The following is a 22298-nucleotide window of genomic DNA, read 5'->3' as shown; positions in this document are numbered from 1 at the left end:
AGTTGTCAGATAAGTGTTTGCTATATACGTGCATCACTAGTGTTATTTGGATATATAATGGCAACCTGGTCCCCATGCCATTAGGTAAATCTGATTCTCAGTATGCAAACTGGACCAGACCCAAAGGGAACAGGCTGCATCTACAATAGTACAAGGTGTGCTGATCTCCAGTTCTAAAGTGTGGGGCACACATTTCCAGGATCCGAGTTTGGCTTTGCAAGACAAAGGTTTCAAATACCTCCAGAACAAAATGATCTCCTTGTGCCATGGGTCATGTAGCAAGCACAGTAGGAGTTGGACTTTCAGCCTGTCATGAAATATATCCGTATCTCAGGGGTAACTGCTTAGAGCTGATTTAAGTATGATGCTGGACATGTATTAAAAACAGCAGTAAACTTACTTGTGCAAAATCACATGCACCCAGGGCACTGTGTCCCCTTCCTTGAATACACAACAAGGATGGAGACCCTGTGGCCCTCCAGACATTGTTGAACTCCATCTCTCTTCAAGCCAGCATCAACGATGGTCAGGGACGATGGTAGAAGGAGTGCAACAACATTAGGAGGACCACACCTTCCCAATTCCTCCTGTGCAGGTGTCATGAGTCTTCAACTATGCTGAAGAGTGGGGTGGGCAGGGTGGGGCAGATGAGGAAGGGGACACAAAAAGATGACATAGGGGTTCTGAGACCAGGAAACAGAGGCTGGATGAGGCAGGTAATTCCGCTTCCCAGGATGTGACTACTTTGGATGGGGAAGCAGGGTCTCCCTTAATTACTATGTCATCTTAGGGCAAAAAAATACTATATACTAAGACCAGAGGCTGCCACTGTAGAAATACCCTCAGACACATTGATGCAGAGACACTGGGGCATATAGGATTAGAAACGTCTCAGGCACATTTTTTCTGTCCTGAGCTCACCGGCTGCCCCCATCCTGTTTTATTTTTGTTTTGGTTATGAATGTATTGGTCATTTCGGTACCAATTTCTATTTTAAAAAAAATCTCAAAGCAGCCAATAGAACATTACAAAATATCAAAATATAACATGGCTATGAGAGTCGAATTACATGCCTTCCTCTTGGTTCTCTTTCTCCCCCAGGACAGCTGCTTAAAAAAAATATGTCCCGTGGGATTAGGTGAAGGAGGCTCAGATTAATTTGGTGTTAGGCCCATTATGGAGCTATTAGGCAGCAGTGAAGTCTGCTTCAAGACTTACATTCCTTCACTCCAATGCTACCTTAGGTGAAAATTTAATTAGGTCTTAACCTTGGCTGTTGTGGAGTTAATAACTACATTTGAGAAGTTTGGTTAACTACCATTATAAGGCTCTCTCTTTTTGTGGGAGGGGAATTGTTAGACAGCAGCTGCCCTTTTTATGAGGGCCATTTATCTTTTGTTATGTTTAACCTTCCACTAAACAAAGAGGGAGAGAGAATCCTGCAGGAGCAAGTGCAGCTGGTAGCATTCTTGGTGTGTATCTTTTTATGGGTGTCTGCTGAACCTGCTATGAGACAGGAAGGTTAAGAATAGACTATGATCCCGCTTAAGTTACAGTAGCACATTGCTCCCCACCTGCCAATGTAATGCACGCTCAGTAGAGTTGGACCTGGGGGTTACCAATGCACTCTTGTTTCTCTGTGGATTAACCTGGTTCCTCAAGTGATGCGGGCATCCTTGGTATCCACAGTGTTAGAATTGTTGAAATAACCATTATTGTCCCATTTCTCTGGGGTGCTTGTGAGAGCCTCTTGCAGACCCCACCTTATCAGGAGGTCCATTCCACCCAGTGTAGAAATCAGACCTTTGGTGTTGTAGCATCTACCCTTTGGCATTCCCTTCCCTTGAATGTTAGACAGGTGCCATCTCTGCTCCCTTGCCATCACCTGCGAAAGACCTTCCTCTTTTAACAAGCCTTCTAAGTTGAGCTCTTTCCTAGTCTGCTTCTGTACTGGAATTGTTTTGAAAGGAGGGGAATAAATTGGACAAACAAATAAATAAAATAAACTCTGTAGACAGAATGAAAGGGCTTTCATGTGATGATTCAGGGCAAAGCCAGCTAAAGCAACAAATGCATCAGAATAAGGGAGGCATCAGTGCCAGGACTGTCCAACACTTGGTAACCATGATGAATAGATATGGGGTTAAATGAATGTACAATTTTCTGTTTGGATGCATTTTGTTACCTTTGACCCCTCGGAAGCAACATGATGTGTGGCAAACTTAGTGGGCCAACAGTCTGTTTCACATGCTCCTATATGTCTCTCTGTTCAGATTCCAGCTCTGTCCTGGGCTGCCATGTTTGGACCTCTTTCATTCAGTCTGTTGTTCCTCTAGAAAAGCGACAACCTGCTTTGTAAGGTCAGTGAGATATCTAGCTATCCTCAGCCATTCAGGATAAGGCAGGTGGTATATAAAAATACAGGATTGCACTGTGGTCTAAACCACTGAGCCTCTTGGGCTTGCTGATCAGAAGGTCAGCAGTTCAAATCCTGCAACAGGGTGATCTTCCATTGCTCTGTCCCAGCTTCTGCCAACCTAGCAGTTCGAAGGACACTAGTGCAAGTACATAAATACGGTAGGTACCACTGCGGCGGGAAGGTAAACGGCATTTCTGTGAGCTCTGGTTTCTGTTATGGTGTTCTGTTGCACCAGAAGCGGTTCAGTCATGCTGGCCATGAGCCAGAAAGAGTGGACAAACGCTGGCTCCCTCAGCCTGAAAGTGTGATGAGCGCCACACCCCATAGTCACCTTTTACTGGACTTAACTGCCCAGGGGCCCTTTACCTTATATTAAGATAAGGAGCATTAACAGTAATGACAATTCTATAAATCCATAAATGGAAAACCTATTTGGGAATTTTAAACTCGGGGCCTGGTTCTTAAGTCATGCAGGAACATAGAAATTTGCCTTATACTGAGTCAAACTCAATGTTTTCATCTAGTTCAATGTTGTCTACCCTAACTGGCAATCCAGAGTTTCAGACTAGTTCTCTCCCAGCCGTCCTTGGAGATGCTGGGGACTGAATCTGCATGCAAAGCAGATGCTCAATCCAGAGTGATGGCCCTTCCACAAAGCTCTACTTCCCTTTCATTTCATAGCAGGGGTGGTGAATTTGTGCTCCCCCCTCCATATCTCTGGATTACAATACCCCATTCACCATTGATGATTGGTCATGCTGCCTGGGGTTGATGTAAGCTGAATCTCAACATCTGGAGGGCCACACATTCCTCATCCTTACGTTAAAGAGAATGCCTAAATTTTCTCCGTTGCCTGATTGAAAACGGTCAAAACTTATGCATTTGGGGAAATGATTTCCTGTGGAAGAGGAGCGGTGAAATCAAGTGGAAACTACTGGTGAGGATGGAGCAGGCAGGAAAAGGTGTCAAGGGTGCAGAACAACAGATGCCTACAACTCCAGAGGGAGAGGCAGTGAAGGTCTTTACATCCAGTTGGATGGCTAGTTGATGTCTGGAATGACATGGAGATGCATTTTTGGGGGGTTCCAGAATCCTCCATGAGCTCTTTGAGCAGCTGCAGCTGCTGTTAGAGGCAAAGAGCATTAGTGGGAATGACTGGCACAAGCTGGCATCCAGACTTGGCATCTGTGGCATGAAAATCAGGTGACTTTTAGTTTTAGGACCGATTTCGGTGATGTCATTTGATATTGTTGTGCTTGTTTTTATTATAGCTTGTCTATTTTTATCCGGACTATAAGCCACCTTGGATATTTTACTGGAAGGTGGGATATAATTGTGTCAATAACTTACCTACCTTGGAATGGCAGTAGATTCCACATGCACACAAAAATAGTTGGGTAAGGCAGAACAATAGTGTCTTGCCAGGACCTGTTGGTCCAGTGTGCAACAAAAACATACAAATATTAGTTTGAAATTGACCAGTGTGGGAAAATGATTGCTTGCTCTTATGTACAAGCAATCATTTTCCCACATGATCAGCCTTTGTGTTTTTGTCACATTTGGGTTGACTGTTCACAAGGATGGCCATGGCAGCTTCCAGTCAAAACTCCTACAAATGCAATCCTATGCATATCTACTCAGAAGTATGTCTTATTAATTTCAATGAAGATTACTCCCAGGCAAGTGTGCTTAGAATTAATCGTAACCTAAACCTACCTTTTTTTGCCTGGGATTTTGTCAGCAAGTAGGCAATGCTGCTTTTATGGCTATTTAAGACTGTTGCCTTTTCCTGTCTTCATTAATTGCTTTTAGCTTCCACTTTCCTTTTATTGTCTTTGTTTATTAGATTGTCAGCGTGGGAAATGCAGGAGGTGAGATGAATCTCCGTGCTTCCATCTTTCATCCTACACTGCAGGTAGTGTTCTTAATACCCAGGCTGTTTCCTGACAGCCTATTTATTTTGCATTCATCCTGATTTGTTTGCAGAGAGGTCATATGATATCACATCAAACAATTGTTACCTTACTTATTCCAGTGCACTTTCCTGTCACTTTATATACTCTAAGGAACCTGATTTTGGGGGGGGGGGGGGTTGAGGAGCTGTGCAGAGTGCAGGATCCACTTCCATTGCATAAGCTAAGCCATGGCTTGGTGTGAACGGCAGGGTCTCGGAAATGAGATTGCACTCTTTTTGCTGCTGTGCCACACTGAGCGAAGATATACTTGACTTAGAATGTTGTCCAAACCCTCTCCCAGACAAACCATAAGCTGTAAGCTATAGGGAAAACCAAGACGGCTTCTATAAACTGTACAACTTCATGCGGTAAGTGGGATAGCACAGCTTTGGAAGCATAAATCCACTTTTAAAAAAACATGAAATATCAAAACAAAGCCACTTCCTAAACTGCTCTCCACAGCAACAAACAAAAACAGAAACACATTAAGGAAACACCTTGTATTTCGAGCTCATGTTCATACACTTAAATAACATAAACTTAAACCCATCTGTATTTGCATATAACTTTTATTTTGACATATATATTACAGAAACTACCATTTAACATTTACTTAGTGCCAGTAGTGTGCCAGGCACTTCACAATTCAGAAGTACATAGAAGGCATAGCTCTCCAGGAAAACAACCCAGTGCATTCCCCATGAATACCCCACGCAACGGATGCTGGAGTGCTCATTTGGGGAGCGTGATAAGACGCACCTTCGCTGTATCTCCAAAGGCAGTAGCACCACCATGCCCCCATGGAGGGGTCAGATCTTGATGGAGGTAGAAAGGCACAATTGTTTTTTGCTTGGTGCATGATGTGATACATGCAAGAAACCTTATATACCCAAATCCAATAGAAGGTCTTTCTTGGCCTTCTGAGACCAGAACAACAATCCCTGCTAGATGTCTATGTTGTATTAAACACCGCAGAGGGACATCTTTCCAAATCCCAAAGCAGTCTTGTGTCTACAGCAGGAGATATAGCTGTAGACTCATTTCCTCCAATAAACACTCAATTCAGGGTCTGCATTTAGAGCTGGAATTCTCCAAACTCCTGGCCATGCACACCACATTGCCATTAAGCAATGTGATTTGAAGAGGACAGCCCCTTTCCCTACTTGTATTTACTTTCCCGGAAGACATTCCTTCTTCTTCCTCCAGCGATTCACACGTCCAGCAGTGATTCACTTTTCGAGCGATCGCCTTGCAGGTAAGGAGGCAAGATAATGAAAAGCAATTCTGCTGGATGCACTGATATCCTGGGTACCTCTGGATTATTAGCTTCATTCCCTTTGAATCCCTGAGGACAAGGGGGCTGTTAAAGCTGGGTGTGATGCACGGAAAATAATAAGCAGCTTCTTAAATAGAATACAGAACAAAGGGAGCAGATTCATAGCTACATTATGGCTTCAAGTATGTATGTAAAAACTTAACTGTCATCCGCAAAGATTTCCTTAGTGGCTCATGTAGTTTAGACTGCTGAGCAGTCTACTTGGAGAAGCATTGTCTCTACCTATTTCATGGCTATAAACCCAGAGCTGCCACAAGTGTCACCAGGAGTGTTTCCTATGCTCTAGAGGGGCAACCAATTCTATGGCACAGATGGAGACTTTAAGTTGGAAACCCTTGAAGAAATGAGTTGGACAGAATATTAGCTAAAGCCTTTAATATATTGGGGGGGGGGGAGGAAATTCATTGCTAGGTAAGAGACCTAGTCAAATGCTACTGACCAGCCCCCAGGAACGGTGTTCATTTGGAACCTAAGAGGCACCTGCTGCATCAGACCAGTGGCCCATTTAGTCAGTGGTCCAACCAGATGCCTATGGGAAGCTACAACAGCACGCATCCCTCCTGTGGTTCCCTGGGTGTGTACTGTCTCTGAAACTGGAGGTAGAACTTATCCATCGATAGCCTTATTCTTCATGAATTTGTCTAATCCTCTTTTGAAGCCACACGTTCTTCAAACATTTAAGCAGCATTTCTCAAACCAAGATGCTGGTGAAGCCCGACCTCTGCCTCTACCCAGAACTCTGTGCTCTGAAATTTAAAATGCTTTATCCAGCATAAATTAGGCAAACTTGCACAAATGCTGATTTTGCAGAATTTAGACCGCACTCCTAATCCCATTTACTGGGGAGTGAGACCCACTGAATTCAATAGGATTTACTTCAAAGTAGGCATGATTAAGATTGTCTTGTTAGTCTGGTTTTCCTAATCATGGGGTGAAAAAGCTATGGAGGTCACTGGTGCCCCACTGTTAGTCACTAGATATTTTGGTTAGCCATCTCTGAGATTTCAGCAGCATTACCCATCATTTCAGATGTATCTTCACAGTCAAAAGAGTTTAGATCCTTGCTTATTTTGTAGAAGAATCAATGCTGAGATTCTCAATAAATTAAATTCTGTATCCAGTACCCTAGCCTGTGTTTTTAGCATCTTTGTCATTTACATACGCCATACCTGCATTCACTGTATCATCATTAGAAGATATGACATGACATGTTTAAATTTGGAGCAACTCAGAATGGTGCAACCTTTTGATCTACACATAATTCTCCATCAGTAGAAACAAAAAATCCTAAAGCGATACAAAGATTTATTGGAGCAATTCCCATTTCCAACAGATTCCTTTTCTCCCACAATTTTACTTGGCTCTTCTTTGGCAGAAATGGCTACTTGTTGAAAATACATTGCTGGCACAAATCTCTGTACGCGAGTTCTCATTGCTAGAATTTTTACCATCTCTGTATCTCCATGGACACTCTGGCTGGTGAAATCCACAGTGGTTGACAGCCACTGTGTGGACCAGCTAGTTCCAGGGCCTCCCTGCCTCCTGGATTTGCTTTTTTACTCAAATTGTTTGCCACCCAGCCCTTCAGCTAAGTGGCAGGATATGTACCTATGCAGCAGGGGTGAGCAACCTTCTTCTTTCTTCCCTGCCAAGGGCTACATTTCCTTGAGAGAAATCTCCCAGGGCCTATATACTGGCAGTGGGCAGAGTCTGAGCCAATGGCGGGTGGTGCCAAAGATCAAAGTGTTTGGCATAAACTAAACAAATAAAAACCACCCTGCTTCAATTTTCACCATGAGTAGTACCTTAGATTCCCAATCTTTTGTAGATCTACCTAGAAGTAAGCTATCATAGGCTTGATAGATTAGATCCACATAAGTGTACGATGGATTTTTTTTTTGTACAACTGCTGTTCCAAAAAAGATTCTTTTCCTACTTTAGTATGATACACAAACACACACAGCAGAAGCCTACTGATCTGTTCTCAGACAAATCCCAGTTTTAGCATAGCCAGCGGTAATGACTCATGAGATGTGCAGCTCGTCGCCAGACTATAGGTTCACTGGAAACAAAATGGGACTTCAGAAAAGAAAGATTGCATTGGGCAGGGATGAAGTTCAGCATGCATCAAGACATAACCACTACAAACCTTAAGGCCATTACAAAGTTAAATTATTGTTAGCCAAATCAAACATTTTAAACAAAACAAATATTGCTGGCATGCACATTCAGAAGAAATCTAGGCGGTGTGACTTTTTAAAAAAAGCAAACAAACAATGTACAGAAAATGCATACATTGCTTCTAAGTATTTGTCTTAAGAGCTCTTGGAAACCAAGAAAGAGATGAAAGAAGCTACAAAGTCAGCTTTTGCCTTATACCTTTGTAAAGGGAGGAACTGCAAAGCAAGGAAAAGGAACCCTTTGTGCTCAAAATCTTGGCTTCACTGCAGTCAATGCAGTTTTATCCTAGTTTAAAAGCTATACAAAACAAAAGTTAAGTAAGCAATGTGGACAGGTTGGTGGGGTGGGGTGTTTTTTTTTGTATTTTTTATAGCTAAGCAGGACTTTGCAGCTAAGGACTTTGAAAAGCAGAACTCCTTCAAATGGCAAGTTCCAGCTCTGCACATTTGCTTGGAGTCAAGGACAGCTCCAATCGTGCACTTCCAAATCCCATCAATTTCAGTGGGAGACATAAGCACATGCTCAACTTTCACACTAAAACCTGTAGGAAATGCAGCCTGATCTTCTGCATATTTACTCTGATCGGATTGCATTTATTAGGGCAAAGTTAGAGAACCTGTGGCCCTCCTTACAGCTCCCATCATCCCTGACTACTGCCCATGCTGTATGGGGCTGATGGGAGTTTGTGTCCAATAACATCTGGAGGTCTACAGGTCCCCCATCCCTATCTTACGTTAGGGGTACCAATTCATGTGCTGACTTTTTGACGCCATTTGCATCAAAGGGAATTGAAGTTTTGTGCTAGTGATTGTCAAAGGGGTAAATAATTATAATAGAATCAAACAAGAAAATGCCTCCCCCAATTCCTTCAACAACTTTTTGCCCCCCTCCCAAACTGCATACACAGACTACCTGGTCAAGGTGACAGCAATAATGCTGGCACACAAGGAACCAAGAGATCTCTGTTGCATGAAAAGAAGCGTATTCATAACTTCTGCAGTGGCTGGCGCTCTCCACTGACAGAGAAGAATCACTGCAACTAAGTTAAAAGTAAGTGAGGACATGAGAGTGGCCAACTAATTGAGTACTGAGCTCTATGCCTGATCAAGGAATAATCTGGTGGATGACAAACAGGTCTGCATATACAGTGGAACCTTGGTTTTCGAGCATCTCGGAAGCTGAATGTTTCCGTTTTCGAACGCCGAAAACCTGGAAGTAATTTTCGAATGCGCCTTGGAAGTCAAACAGCTTCTGCTGTGTGTTTTTCAATTTTCTCAATAGATTTTGCTGACTGCCCATTGCTCCTTAGTTTTTGAACATTTCAGAAGTCGAATGGTCTTCCGGAATGGATTTTGTTCGAAAACAGAGGTTCCTCTGTAATGAAATATTTTAGACATTGTCTCACCCGGCTGTCCCTTCTGGTACACTCTTTGTCTAGGTGTACATCTACAGATCTTAAAAGGTGCTAGTCATGCTGATAACCCAGGAGTGGATCTACATGATCTCCCAATCAGCGACATGATTATTTCAGCAGTAGAAAAGCATAAGGCAGTGGAAGAATTGACAGCTGTACTGAGCAAAGAACAGTGCTGTGCATGTTGCTTGACCTTCTGCTTTCTTTAGGAATGGAATTGCAAAAGCTGAGATTATGCTGGCCCTGAGAACGTTTTGGAAAAGGACTTGTCCTTCTTAAGAGATTTCAGGGAGGCTTTTCCTCTGGCAACACTGTGAATGTAACCAGCCTGTTGTTTTCTCACCCCCCCAGTGGTCTCTTGAAGTAATAAATCCTCTCCCATACTCAGTTCCACCTTTTTAAATACTATCCTGCGGATTTCTTGTGTTTGAAATCTCCATGTGGATGGTTAATAAGCTGGTGTCATATTGGAAGGTGATAAAGAACCATCCGGCTTCCTTTGGTTGTTTCCTGAATCCTCCTTGACAAGTGTCACCTCCCAGGAGCGAGTCAGTGGCTGGGATGCAAACGGCCAGTGACACTCTCCTTCCCGGTCACTGGTTGTTGAAGAAGCGCCGCATCACAAAGTGGCCCAGCAAAATCACGACGGCCACTGCCACCACGTACTTCCAGTAAACGTTGCTTAAGTCCAGTGCTGCCGCCTAGAGGAGGAGGGGAAAAAATACTGTTACCTGCAGAAATGTTGGGAAGGACCCATTCCAGGGCAACCACAGCAATTTCTTGGCATGTATTTCCCCACTCCCTGAAAGAAAAGTTAGATGCCAGGAAGGTGCGCCAACAGGTTATGGAGGCAAGCCTGAGGTTGCACAGGTGCACCAACAGTGTCGATCTGGCACCTACCCCCAAGGCCCTGCACACCCCTGACCTCTCCCCCAACACCTCAGTAGACAGCAATGACTCCACGGTTGGGAGGGCAGCAGCCTGGCATTGCCCTACTCCTGACCACCCCAGATCAGCGCCAGCATACTTTCATAGTAAAAGAAATGTGTGTGTGTCTTTTAAAAAAACCAACCCACTCATCTTTGACATCTGGTTCACTTACCCATCCTCCCTGCTGGGCAATCCACTGGGCAATGCGGTTTCTAAGCACAAAGTCAGCCATGTAGCGGGCGATCCTGCTTAGGAAGCCGGTCAACCCCTGCTGGTACACATGGATTGCCATCCTGTAGCCGAAGCCCAGCAGTGCTATCACACGACCCCAGTTGATGCCGCTCTCAAACAAACTGCGGAAGAGACCATATTATTATTATTCTTAGAAAATTCAGGCTACGTTTTATGGCCAGCTCTTTGCTACCCTCTACTGAGGCACAGCTTGTTCGCAGTCTGCTGCTGTAACATTAAAAGCAACTTTTTGACCTGCCCTCTCACCATTCCACAGTGTGCTAGCGTCTTCCCCTGAGCAGTGCTAAGGCACAAGGGATATTTAACAAGACTTTTATATTGCGGGGGGGCGGGAGGCTGTGTATATGCCTTCAGTCACTCAGATCTTGTTCAAGCTGTTCCTTCCAAGAATCCAAATGTACACAGATTACTAAAATGTAGATACTTTCTATTCAGGTACTTTTCTACAGCTGAGAAGTGTGCGTCCCGGAAGGCCAGCCACATGGGCTTCTCAAGGGCTGCAACTCCTCTGGAAGTGAGGCTTCCATCATTCATTCTGTTTCTAATCTACCCTTCATCATAAAGGGATCCCCGGGCTGTGTACAGCAAATGATAAATACAACAACACAGCAAATATATAGGGGGGGGGGACCAGAGGCCATGAAAACATCTATCTTACAGTTAAGAATCATGATGAAGAACAATTCTCAGCTCACTCCTCCCCAAACGCCTAACAGAACGAAAAGGTCTTTACTTGACTATGAAAATGTGTGGCCATTACACAACTGGGAGGCCACAGTAGAGAAGGCCCTACCCCAAGTCACCATGTTAGGTGGGACCAGGAGTAGGGCCTCCTCCACAGATTGTAAAACTTAAGGTGGGAGATATTGGGAGAGGTGCTCCTTCTATAACATGCAATAAAAAGAGGTAGAAGCATCCCAAGACAGCAGAATGGACTGCCATTTCAGACTGCAGGTGGTGATGACTTTTTAAATATATATAATATTCATACAAATATACTAATAGTCATACAAATAAAAATGAAGAAACAACTTTGTAATAAATTTACACTTAAAAGCACACACGCGCAAATATAGTACTCCCCATCTGTGGCTTCAAATAGTACCTCTCTCCCCTAAATTCTGCTTGAATGCACAGGCCAAGCCTGTACTGCCTTAGCTGTTTCAATTCTGAATTTTAGATTGTTGTAACCTGCCTTGGGATCTGCTGTCAAAGGGTAAGTAATAAATATTATAACAATAAGAATATAATGAGATCTGCTTCCAAAAGTCATATTGGAACAGGGTTAAGGCTCAGTCACGTAATTTCATCTAAACAGAAAACAAATTTTCTTCTGTTTACACAGCTGCAACACCACATTATGCTCATACTGCGAAGTACAAGCACTGGTCTGTGGCAATGAAAAGCACAAAAAGTGATGGGCTGTGGCAAATCCCATCCTCAGTTGCAAACCATGGCGCCATTTACACTGGAGGTGCCCATAATCTACAGTTGAATAAATCTGACCCTGTGTTCAAGTGCCAGCAACATGGTTGAAGGAAAAGTGTTCACTCTAGAAGCAAAGCAGCACATACTTGAATGCCTTTGGCACACAAGAAAAGGGGGAAAAAATAAGACTTGTGAAAGCTGAGAATTGCTATCCACATAAACAGCAAGACACATCCCATATGATGCCTGCTCTGGCACTTAAATCTTCAGGATAGCTCTGCTCTGGGTACCACAGTCTTTAGGGGGAAGGAGTAGGGCCTTATCTGAGGTGGCACCATCTACATAACTATGCCACCTCTTTTTGCAGAATGCTCAGAGAGGTTTGCCAGTCAACTTGGCTAATATTTAACTGAATTTTACATGCATTTCAACTTGATTGTTAGCTGCTCAGAGAACCCCTTTGGCCGACTGGCAGAATAATAAAAAAAATCACACCAAATTATCATTATTTTTGTGATGGTGGTTGTTGTGTTTTTTTTTAAAAAAACAAAATTATAAGACAAAATGAGACTTAAACATGGAAGCATGTCTCATTAGGTTGCATAATCTTGAAGATTTGTGTGCCATTGTAAAAAGTTCAGCAGGCATAGTATGGAATGGAGAAAGTTCACACACACATCATCACTGAAAGAGAGGGAAGAGAAAGCACTGTAGGTTAATTTACCTGGTTGCAGCACACTGACCACCTCAAGGTGGCAAAGGGGTGAGAGCAACGCTGCTTGGCTTCCCAAGGAGGGGAGAGCAGGAAGAGAGGACACAAGAGACAGTTAAACAACATTCACAGGGAACGAGTATGGGTGTACCCGTCTACAGGCATGTATGCGCTGTGGGTCAGGGAGCAGAAAGAGAATTATGAGGGAGGCCTCTGACCCAAATCCTTCTTTTGGCAACTGACCACCATGGACAAGCTCAGGGCCGCAACAAAGCTGCTTTGTCGCCAGACCACCTATGGTAATTTTCCTACCTGCCTGCTGGTTTAGAAAGAACTTGGCAAGAGGGAATGGGTTGATCCCTTCACTTTGCAACATGGCATGGGGACGGTCCAGGTGTTTGGCTCACTACTTGGAACAGAGTTTCTGCAAAATCTCCTACCTTGCTCACACGAGTGGCATGAACATGCAATTAAAGCTGTGTGGGTCAGAAAATGACAGTCAAGAGGGAATTCTTGTAGTGGCAGCATTTTTTCCTTAATAAGGACAAAAAATGGGTACGAAGTCCCTTCCTAAAAACTGCAGTTATGTATCTAGTCAACATTTACTCCCCTGTTTTAATCACCCACTTTTCTGTAATGACTTTTGTGAAATATGCTACTATTGGAATGCTTAGTAATTTTTCAGCTGCAAGAACATCGTAAGACCTGGAGGACAATAGCCTGATATTTATAAATGAAACAAGTACGTTTTTAAAGTTGCTGTCCTCCAACCCCAATTGTTGTCATTATCATCATTCTTTTCCCAGAGAATATAAATGCAGTGACCCACATCTTTCTCTATACGTCTTGTGTATGTTTAATTTTTGTTCAGGCATATTGTTGTCCTTTATTTATTGTTGTAGGTTATTGATGTATATGTTTTTATTTAACTAAATAAACAGATTTTTTAAAAAAGAAATAATCTCAATTAAAACCAAAACAACATCAATAAAATCAAAGCAAACTACATTAAAGCAACAAGCCCAAAATTTGTCTCAATCTTCTCCCTCTTCTTATGAGGGAACCTAACAGAGCAACATCTGATAACTCTTCATATCAGAAAACTGAGCCAGCCTCTCACTTTTTGGAGAGGGAAAAGTAGAGTCTGGGTGACCTACCTGGAGGCTATTTTGACGAAATACTCATAGGCATTGTCCCTGGAGGGCTTCAGTGACTTCAGCATCGCAGAGAACTCGTTTTCATACCGTTCTTTGATGTCATCCCCTATGGAGGCCAGGCGCCTGCCCACTTGGGTGGTGATGCTGCCCAAGAGACAAATGACAGTGTTAGACATGTCTGTGGAGGCAGACTGGCATGCGGCTTGCATTTTGGGTATAGGTTTCAAATATGTGCTCTTACCTGTCACGCTCTGGCTGCATCACAGCTATTTCTGGATCTATTGGCATTTCCTGCCCAGTCTGCTCCTGCTCCTGCTCCTGTTGGTATCGATAGAAAACATAGCTCTGGAAGACCTCTTCTGTCTGCTGTGCCACCTGGTCTTCTGCAAAAGGGCAACAAGGTGGATAAGAAAACAGGCACCTCCAATGTAAAGAAATATACAATAATAAGAGTACATTCATTTGTAAAAAAGGAATATACAACGGGATAGACAGGAAGTCTAGTGTGTTGGTATGTATATGGTTTTTTGGGGGGGATTTGTTATTTTTTTGTTTCATTTTCTTTCTAGGTATATAAAATTTGTATATAATTTTTGTATACATGTTGAAAATTATATTATAGTAAGTCCTGTAATGTGACAACGTTTACCGATGTAATATAAGAATGTTAACAAATGAATGATATGCAAATTCCAAAAAAAAATGGAAACAGGCACCTCCATCTAGAGCAGAACATGTGGGCTTCCAGAAGCTCCAGCTCCCAGGAAATGCAGCCTGGTCTTCTCCATATTTAATCTGATCGGATTGCATTTATTAGGGCAAGTTAGAGAACCTGTGGCCCTCCTACGTGACCACTGGCCACACTGGCTGGGGCTGATGGAAGATGGAGTCCAACAATGTCTGGAGGGTCACAGAGTCCCCATCCTTGCTATATATGGGAGCTGAACTCAACTGCCTTCTCCCACATGAACCTGCCACCAACAGGTCTGCTTTAGAGACCCTTCCCTGGGTTTCCCCCTTTGAAGGCTAAGCAAGTAGCAGTGGGAGACAGGGCCTTTTCTGTGGTGGCATCCACCCAAGGTCCTTCCCTAAAATTCATCAGCACTTCATTTTCTATCTTTTAGGTACCAGCCCAAGCCCATCCTGTTCTCTTGTGCTTTTAGTGGCTTTAATAAACAGTATTTGAGGTCCTTTAAAAACAATATTCTGCAATTTAATAATTGCTTCATCTGCGTTGTAATATGCTAGTCTTCATGTTTGTCCATTCTGTGAAGGACTGAACTAGACATGCCATTCAATTGCATTTCCCTTGGAATGCAAATATCTGGTTTGGAGAAGTGATTTTTGCAGTGCTGGTAGGAAGAGAAAGAGGTTTAGAACAACAGCAACACTCTTTAACCCCAAAGGTCCAAGGTGCTCAGGCTTCCTTGTGGCTGCTTATTTATATAACAAAAAACTTGCACACTAAGTTGCATCTAGTTGGTCCCAAGGTGATCTACTTTGAGGCATCAGATTCCTGATCAGCTGCACCTGCTGAATTTTCTTCCTGTGCATAACTACTTAAAGGTGCAGGAGTCTTGTCTTCTGGCACAGGTCCACCCTTAACTGTTGCACATATACCAAAGCAAAATTTCACTGGAGAACACTGGTAGCAGTTGACTCACATCCGTTTTGAGGAATCCCGAATCTCAGACCTGAATCAGTTTAGCAAATTTGCACTTGGATTTCATTACTCTAATCTCTTTCGGTTTCATGGAACTGGGCTGTTTCCAGCTAAGCACCGCCTGACTCAATGTAGATTCACCCCTGGCAGAGATTCACTTCTGTTTTTGTTACAGGTAACAAGGAAAGACGGGAAACAGGCAAGGTGTGGCATTCTGGAATTCTGTCTACAGATACAAAGGAGGCGGGGAAGATACTGTTGTGGTTTTTTTAAAAAATAAGGTGGACTAACTGTTCTCTGACACTCCATCTCAGAGCTAGGTGTGGCTGTACAGACTTAGAAAAATCCAACCTTTCTAAGGTCTACTGCTTGAATTGTCACAGTTGTGAAGAAGGTCGAAGCTGAAAACGCAGTGGCTGAGAACTGAACAACTAAGTACAGTGGTACCTCGGGTTACATACACTTCAGGTTACATACACTTCAGGTTACAGACTCCGCTAACTCAGAAATATCACCTCGGGTTAAGAACTTTGCTTCAGGATGAGAACAGAAATCGTGTTCCGGCGGCACGGCAGCAGTGGGAGGCCCCATTAGCTAAAGTGGTGCTTGAGGTTAAGAACAGTTTCAGGTTAAGAATGGACCTCTGGAACGAATTAAGTACGTAACCAGAGGTACCACTGTAAAAGGAACACAGAGAACGCCAATTTACTGATGGTGCATCCATGAAGCTCTATAAGGAATGAGGAACCTGTAGCTCTTCAGATGTTGGTGAACTACAACTCCCATCAACCCTGACCATTGGCCATGCTGGCTGAGTTTGATGTGAGTTGTGAGTCCATCAACATTTATAGGAAGATCCCTGTGATAGCTCCCTCTTTGCTGTGCATCAGAGCCCAAGCTAGACATTCAGCAGAGAGGCGAGTCTGGAAAGCTCTGTCTTTACTCAATTCTCTCAGCGTTGGGCTTTCTTTAAAGCTGCAAAAATCCTGTGAAAGGCCTTAGGGACATGTCATACCGGAAATCAGGGTTTAATGCAGGCCTCTGATGCCTCAAAGTAGAAGGGAAAGGAAGACCACAATTTGACAGAGAGAAGGTGGGGGTGGGAGGAAGGAGTCAACTCTTTCCCCTGCACTCACTCTCACCCTCCAGCTCCTATTAGCAGGCAAGCAGGAGCCTTGGAATCCCAGCTTGTGGGGCGCAAACTGCTGGCAGGGGAGTGAAACGAAGTGGGAAGGCAGGGAGAGAGATGCTTAACCCTTCCCCACTGCTGGAAATTCAGTCTTCTGCCAGCTATTTTTTTTTCAGATGTTCAATGGAGATCTGGGTCTACTGCCAAATGATTAGGTTAGGCTATGCACCCAGACTGCAGACACAACCAGTGAGATTAGACAAGGCACATTCCATGGATTTTGGACAAGTACAGTCAAGTGCAGAGTCTGCTCAGCAAGGATTTTACCATCTCCACTCAGTTTGACTTTCCGTATCGGGAAACACGAGTGTGCACACCTCTGTTCATTTAGTCAAATGGACAGCTTTTAGACTAGTCACATTAGCATTCCTAGCTTTAACTAGGAAGTTCCGAAAGGAAAAAGGTTCCATCCCATCTTTCAGCAAGAGCAAGCATTTCCTTTTACACTGGGGCAAGGGCAGGGAGCTACCCTCACAGTGTCTGGGCTGTGGTGAACAGGGGAGGGGACACTGTTGGCCCTGTTTGCTTGCCTGAGAGATGTCCTGAGAGAGGGATAGGGAATACAGGGCTGAAAGCTAAGATTAAAGATGGTGACTGGGTTGAGTGAGATGGTCTTAGGCCAGTCAACCACCAAATATTCTATATTTAACAACTTTGCTCCCTTCTGTAGTCTTGATGATTGATTTATTGAACCAATAATAATAATAAAATAATAATAATAAATAATAATAATAATAATAATAATAATAATAATAATAATAATAATTTATACCCCGCCCATCTGGCTGAGTTTCCCCAGCCACTCTGGGCGGCTCCCAATCGAATGCTAAAAACAATACAGCATTAAATATTAAAAACTTCCCTAAACAGGGCTGCCTTCTAGTATATTCTATATTAGGTAGTATTAATATGCAGGGATCTTTGGGTCCCAAAGCAAACTATAAATAAGCAACAACAAACCACTTTTTTGTACTTTGTGATTATCAGTTCCAACAGTAGGATAGGTATCACACCATGAAGTTAGAACCAGCATGTAGCATAGTACAGGCATGTCCAACTAGTCGATCGCGATCCTGGTCGATTGTGTGATACTTATCAATCTCACAATTTTTAAAAAATAAGTAAAAAGCTCAACAACTTAGGTCAGTGGTAGGCCGAACCAGCCACTTGGAGAGTCCCTGTGCACTGCGCTAAACTGGCACAGCGTGGGGACTCGCTTCCGTGGTGCTAGAAATCGCGTCTGTGCATGCTCAGATGCCGGAAATCGTGTCTACGGCGATGCAGAAATCGTGTATGTGCAGACACAGGAAATTGCGGCTCAGGTGTGAACTGGCCCAGGCGAGGTAAACCTTGCCGACCCCTGACTTAGGTGAAGCCTCCCCCAGTCAATCCAATGGGTAGATCACTGCCAGATTTTTTTTATAGTGGGAGTAGATCGTAGTCTCTTGGGAGTTGGACATTCCTGGCACAGTAGATACAGCACTGACCTGAGGAAACCCCAGTTGAAATCTCAGCTCAGCCATGAAGTTCACTAAATGACCTTATGCCAGCCACTCTCAGCCTCACCTACCTCACAAGGTTGTTGTGAGGATGTGGGGAGAGGGGACCATGTGCTCCATCTTGAGGACATCACAGGAAGGGCACCATAAAAATGTATCATCCTTACTGAAGTGTGTGAACCTCATAGGCCACTTAGCCCATGCACATCGAAGGCAGCAATCCTAGGCATGTTTCCTTGGGAGTAAGCTTTGGTGAGTATGGGACTTACCGGTACTTCCTAGTAAGCATATATCGGATCCTGCTAAAAGACTTCTTAATACAGAAGAGCTTTGCCTTCCTCTCATGACTCTCTGATGGGGCAAGAGCCATTTGGGTCCAGAAGCAAGTTTCCTGCACAGATTGCCCTTCTAAATCCACCATCTATTAAATGGGGGTAAAACTATACAGTGCTCCTGAAATCTTGCACACATTGCTGAATACTTTGGTACTGTTGGCTCCAGCATGGCCAAGTGGAAGTTTATAAAAAGGTAAAGGTAAAGGTATCCCTGCCCATATGGGCCAGTCGTGACCGACTCTAGGGTTGCGAACTCATCTCGCTCAAGAGGCCAGGAGCCAGCACCGTCCAAAGACACTTCCTGGTCACGTGGCCAGCGTGACGAAGCTGCTCTGGCGAACCGGCACCAGCGCAGCACACGGAAACGCCGTTTACCTTCCCGCTATAAAGTGGTACCTATTTATCTACTTGCACTTAAGGGTGCTTTCGAACTGCTAGGTGGGCAGGAGCTGGGACCGAACGACGGGAGCTCACCCGGCCACGGGGATTCGAACCGCTGACCTTACGATCAGCAAGTCCTAGGAACTGAGGTTTTACCCACAGCGCCACCCGTGTCCCACCCAAGTGGAAGTTTATATTAGGCTGCAAATCAGGTGAAAAGTTAGCTCCTTGCTGTATGCAGTGTTATCAAATCTTTCCCCAGCACAACTTAAAACATGACTACAGCAAGCTGCACATGATTTTATTTACCACGTAGAAACTTTACAGAGGTGCACATGCTACCACAAAAGGAAACCTGGCCATTTGTAACAAGGAGTGAGAAGTGTATTTTTTACCACCAAATCTCCAAACTTCAGGGAAACAGCTATGAAGTAGAAACTGAAACGTCATGTGACTGGATGCTACATTTCCCGAACTGTTATCTGCAAACCATGTTCAAGTTTCCAAGAAGTTAAACAGTCATTTGCATCAGTTAATCAATAACTGCATTATAGTATGAAGATGCAAAGTGCCATGGAATTCTTAAGCATAACTTTAATTGAAAGAGCCCTTTCCCCCTCCCCCTGGCCTTTTTAGGGTCTAACTCTTTCATGAGATGGAGGGAGCAGGGGAGGGGTGGAAGATGCTTCATCAAAGAGTACGTTCAGTAGGTTAGGCAGTTTAAATTGAACATCTAAGCAGCTGTCCGTTCAGTAAGATATTAGCCGTGTTTGCCCATAATAATAAGCCACAAACCATGACTTACTGTGTATGCAATGTATCCAATTTATTCCTTGCCGCTAGCATTGTGAGGAAACAACCCCTGATCCCTGGCTTAGCATTATACTGGAACTAAGAACTGTGGTTAACAATGATCTGTGGCCCAGGTTTGCTCTTGGCTTACCAACCGTGGTTTGCGGGAAATGAAACAAAGCAAGACCCATTTACGACTTAATGCTAAGCCAAGGATTGTGGCTTGATTTATTCCAACATTAATGGGGAGGAGGGAAGTTGAGTGAAATTTATTCCTTTATGGTATGCCACAGCTTATGGTTTACAGCAACATGCGAAGGCAGCCATAGTATAAACTGCTCTACACTTTCCATGCTGTTGACCCAAGGCACAGATTTCACCAGAATATCTATGTGAATTACGGCTGGGCGACATCTGGTTTTCAACAACATGATATATCACCAGCTAAACTTTGTGATATACTGATAAATCACAATGTCTGAAATAAGGATGGGGCTATGTAGAGGCAATGGCTGGCTCCACAGTTTTCCCCACATTGTGATTTTTGTGTAGTACACACAAATCATTATTCACAATATATTGCAAGGTAAAAAATATATGAACTTGAAACTGGTTTTGGATGATGTATTGATATATTGCCCAGCCCTAATGTGAATAAGGGACGTGGGTGGCGCTGTGGGTTAAACCACAAAGCCTAGGACTTGCCGATCAGAAGGTTGGCGGTTCGAATCCCCGCGACGGGGTGAGCTCCCGTTGTTTGGTCCCTGCTCCTGCCAACCTAGCAATTCGAAAGCATGTCAAAGTGCAAGTAGATAAATAGGTACCGCTGCTGCAGGAAGGTAAACGGCGTTTCCGTGCACTGCTCTGGTTCGCCAGAAGCGGCTTAGTCATGCTGGCCACATGACCCGGAAGCTGCATGCTGGCTCCCTCGGCCAATAAAGCAAGATGAGCAACCCCAGAGTCGGTCACGACTGGACCTAATGGTCAGGGATCCCTTCACTTTTACCATTACTGTGAATAAGATAAGATTGCCCATGGCTGGCAAACCATGATGGGTGTCACCTCACTCCCCTCAGGATAATGGTCAAGCAGCTTGCCAGGCCAGACTAGATAAGGCAATGCTGATCCTTGCAGAGGGCAATGCCAACACTTAAAACAGCAGGCTCCCTTTTAAGGAATAGTGATACCATGGCGTCCTAAGAGAGACATCTGGTTTTACAAACGTTAAAGCTGCATTTGAAAGCAGAAACGGGCACTGTCAATAAATCAAACAATAAAAGCCTTGCACCAGACCAGTCCTGGGTGGGGTCTTGTGAAAATGAAACCACACAGCTGACTCATCTCAGGGTACAATTTGGTTGCAAATATTCTAACCACCCACAAGTTGCAAACAATGAGAACGAAAAACACACATGTCTTCAAATATTGTTATTTAATTTTTTAAAAAAAGGATCCCTGTGTCTCCATCCTCTTCTGGAACAAGAAGCATCCAGTACATCATGGCAAACACAGCCAAATGAATGCCCACTTTTCAAAAGGAAAGCAGCAGCTGAGTTCAGGGGTATGTGTGGGAGCAAGAAGCACTCGGACCACAGAGTTTAACCCTTTCACCCCTTGCCACAATCCTGATAAAAATTCTGCTCCCCGTGAACTGCTATTTCAATCTCCTGAACTCTGCAGCTGCTCACAGGGGCCAGCCACTGAATATTTGCTCTAGAGAAGGGAGATTCTAGCAACACCCAATATCCTATGTGAAGCAAAATCCAGAGGAAGAACATATCTGCCAAGCTATCTTGCAGGTGTTCCTGATAATGCCCCTTTTCAAGCCAAGCTCTCTAGGGGTGTCAAACCTTGCCAATACTAGAGACACTTAAAAAACAAACCAAAACAAAACACTGATAACCTTTAAGGTTCCCAGAGAGAGATCTGTTTATACAAAGGATGACAAGCTATTACATTGTGGGATGTGACCACACACCAAAATTTAACTGTTGCAAAAGGTAGACCTACAAAGGAGTTGATCTCTCACCTTAAGTGAACAGTGGTTTCCAGTCCAGCTCCCCATATTCCGGGCAGCTGCTGGGGCTGGTGCACACACTGCTCTCAAGGTAAGGTTGAACCACACATTAAGCTGCTTACAAATGTTACGCAACTCCAACATGGAGCTGGTGGTCAACAAAAGAGGTTTAAAGACTCTCTCAAGGTAAATCTTCAAAAAAAGGAAGTATAAACACCGACAACTGGGAAAAACTGGCCTGCAAGCGCTCCAATTGGAGAACAGCCTTTACCAAAGATGTAATGGGCTTTGAAGACGCTCAAACTCAGGATGAAAGAGAGAAATGTGCTAAGAGGAAGGCATGTTTGGCAAACCCTTGCCGTGATCAGCTCCCCCCTGGAAATCTATGTCTCCACTGGGGAAGGATGTGGGGCTCCAGAACTGGCCTCCACAGTCACAGACCCACTGTTAAAACTGTGTTTATGGAAAACAATCTTATTTGGCTATGAGTGATTGCCAAAGAAGAAGAAGAAGGATGCAACTCTTATGCATCAAGGATGGGGAACCTCTGTTCCGTTGGCCAAACGTGGCCCACATTTCCTGCAAACCACACCCACTGTGTGATCTCCGGCAGAGTCATGGCTGCAGAAAGCAGGACT

At 43.9% G+C, this 22298-nt stretch overlaps 1 protein-coding gene across 4 annotated transcripts in view; it reads right to left on the bottom strand.

Annotated features, from left to right (window-relative positions):
* Positions 1-6998: 6998 nt before the first annotated feature.
* Positions 6999-22298, bottom strand: part of BAK1 (BCL2 antagonist/killer 1) — a 38570-nt gene continuing 23270 nt past the window's right edge. For 2 of the 4 annotated variants that reach the window (XM_081915636.1, XM_081915637.1), the window contains exons 3-6: positions 14026-14167; positions 13785-13928; positions 10408-10588; positions 6999-10006 (exon numbers count right to left, since the gene is read on the bottom strand). In XM_081915636.1, the coding sequence (XP_081771762.1) occupies positions 9899-10006; positions 10408-10588; positions 13785-13928; positions 14026-14167 (575 nt within the window). In that variant the 3' untranslated portion in view covers positions 6999-9898. Of the gene's footprint in view, positions 10007-10407; positions 10589-12502; positions 12699-13784; positions 13929-14025; positions 14206-14500; positions 15591-22298 lie in introns of those variants that run through there. The other 2 variants (XM_081915638.1, XM_081915639.1) reach the window with 2 other exon arrangements.

This window comes from Podarcis melisellensis (assembly GCF_964234715.1).
Source record: "Podarcis melisellensis genome assembly, chromosome: 6".
In the NCBI taxonomy this organism is placed as follows: domain Eukaryota; kingdom Metazoa; phylum Chordata; class Lepidosauria; order Squamata; family Lacertidae; genus Podarcis; species Podarcis melisellensis.
Note: the sequence above shows the minus strand (reverse complement) of the source record. Positions and strands in the feature narration are given on the sequence as shown.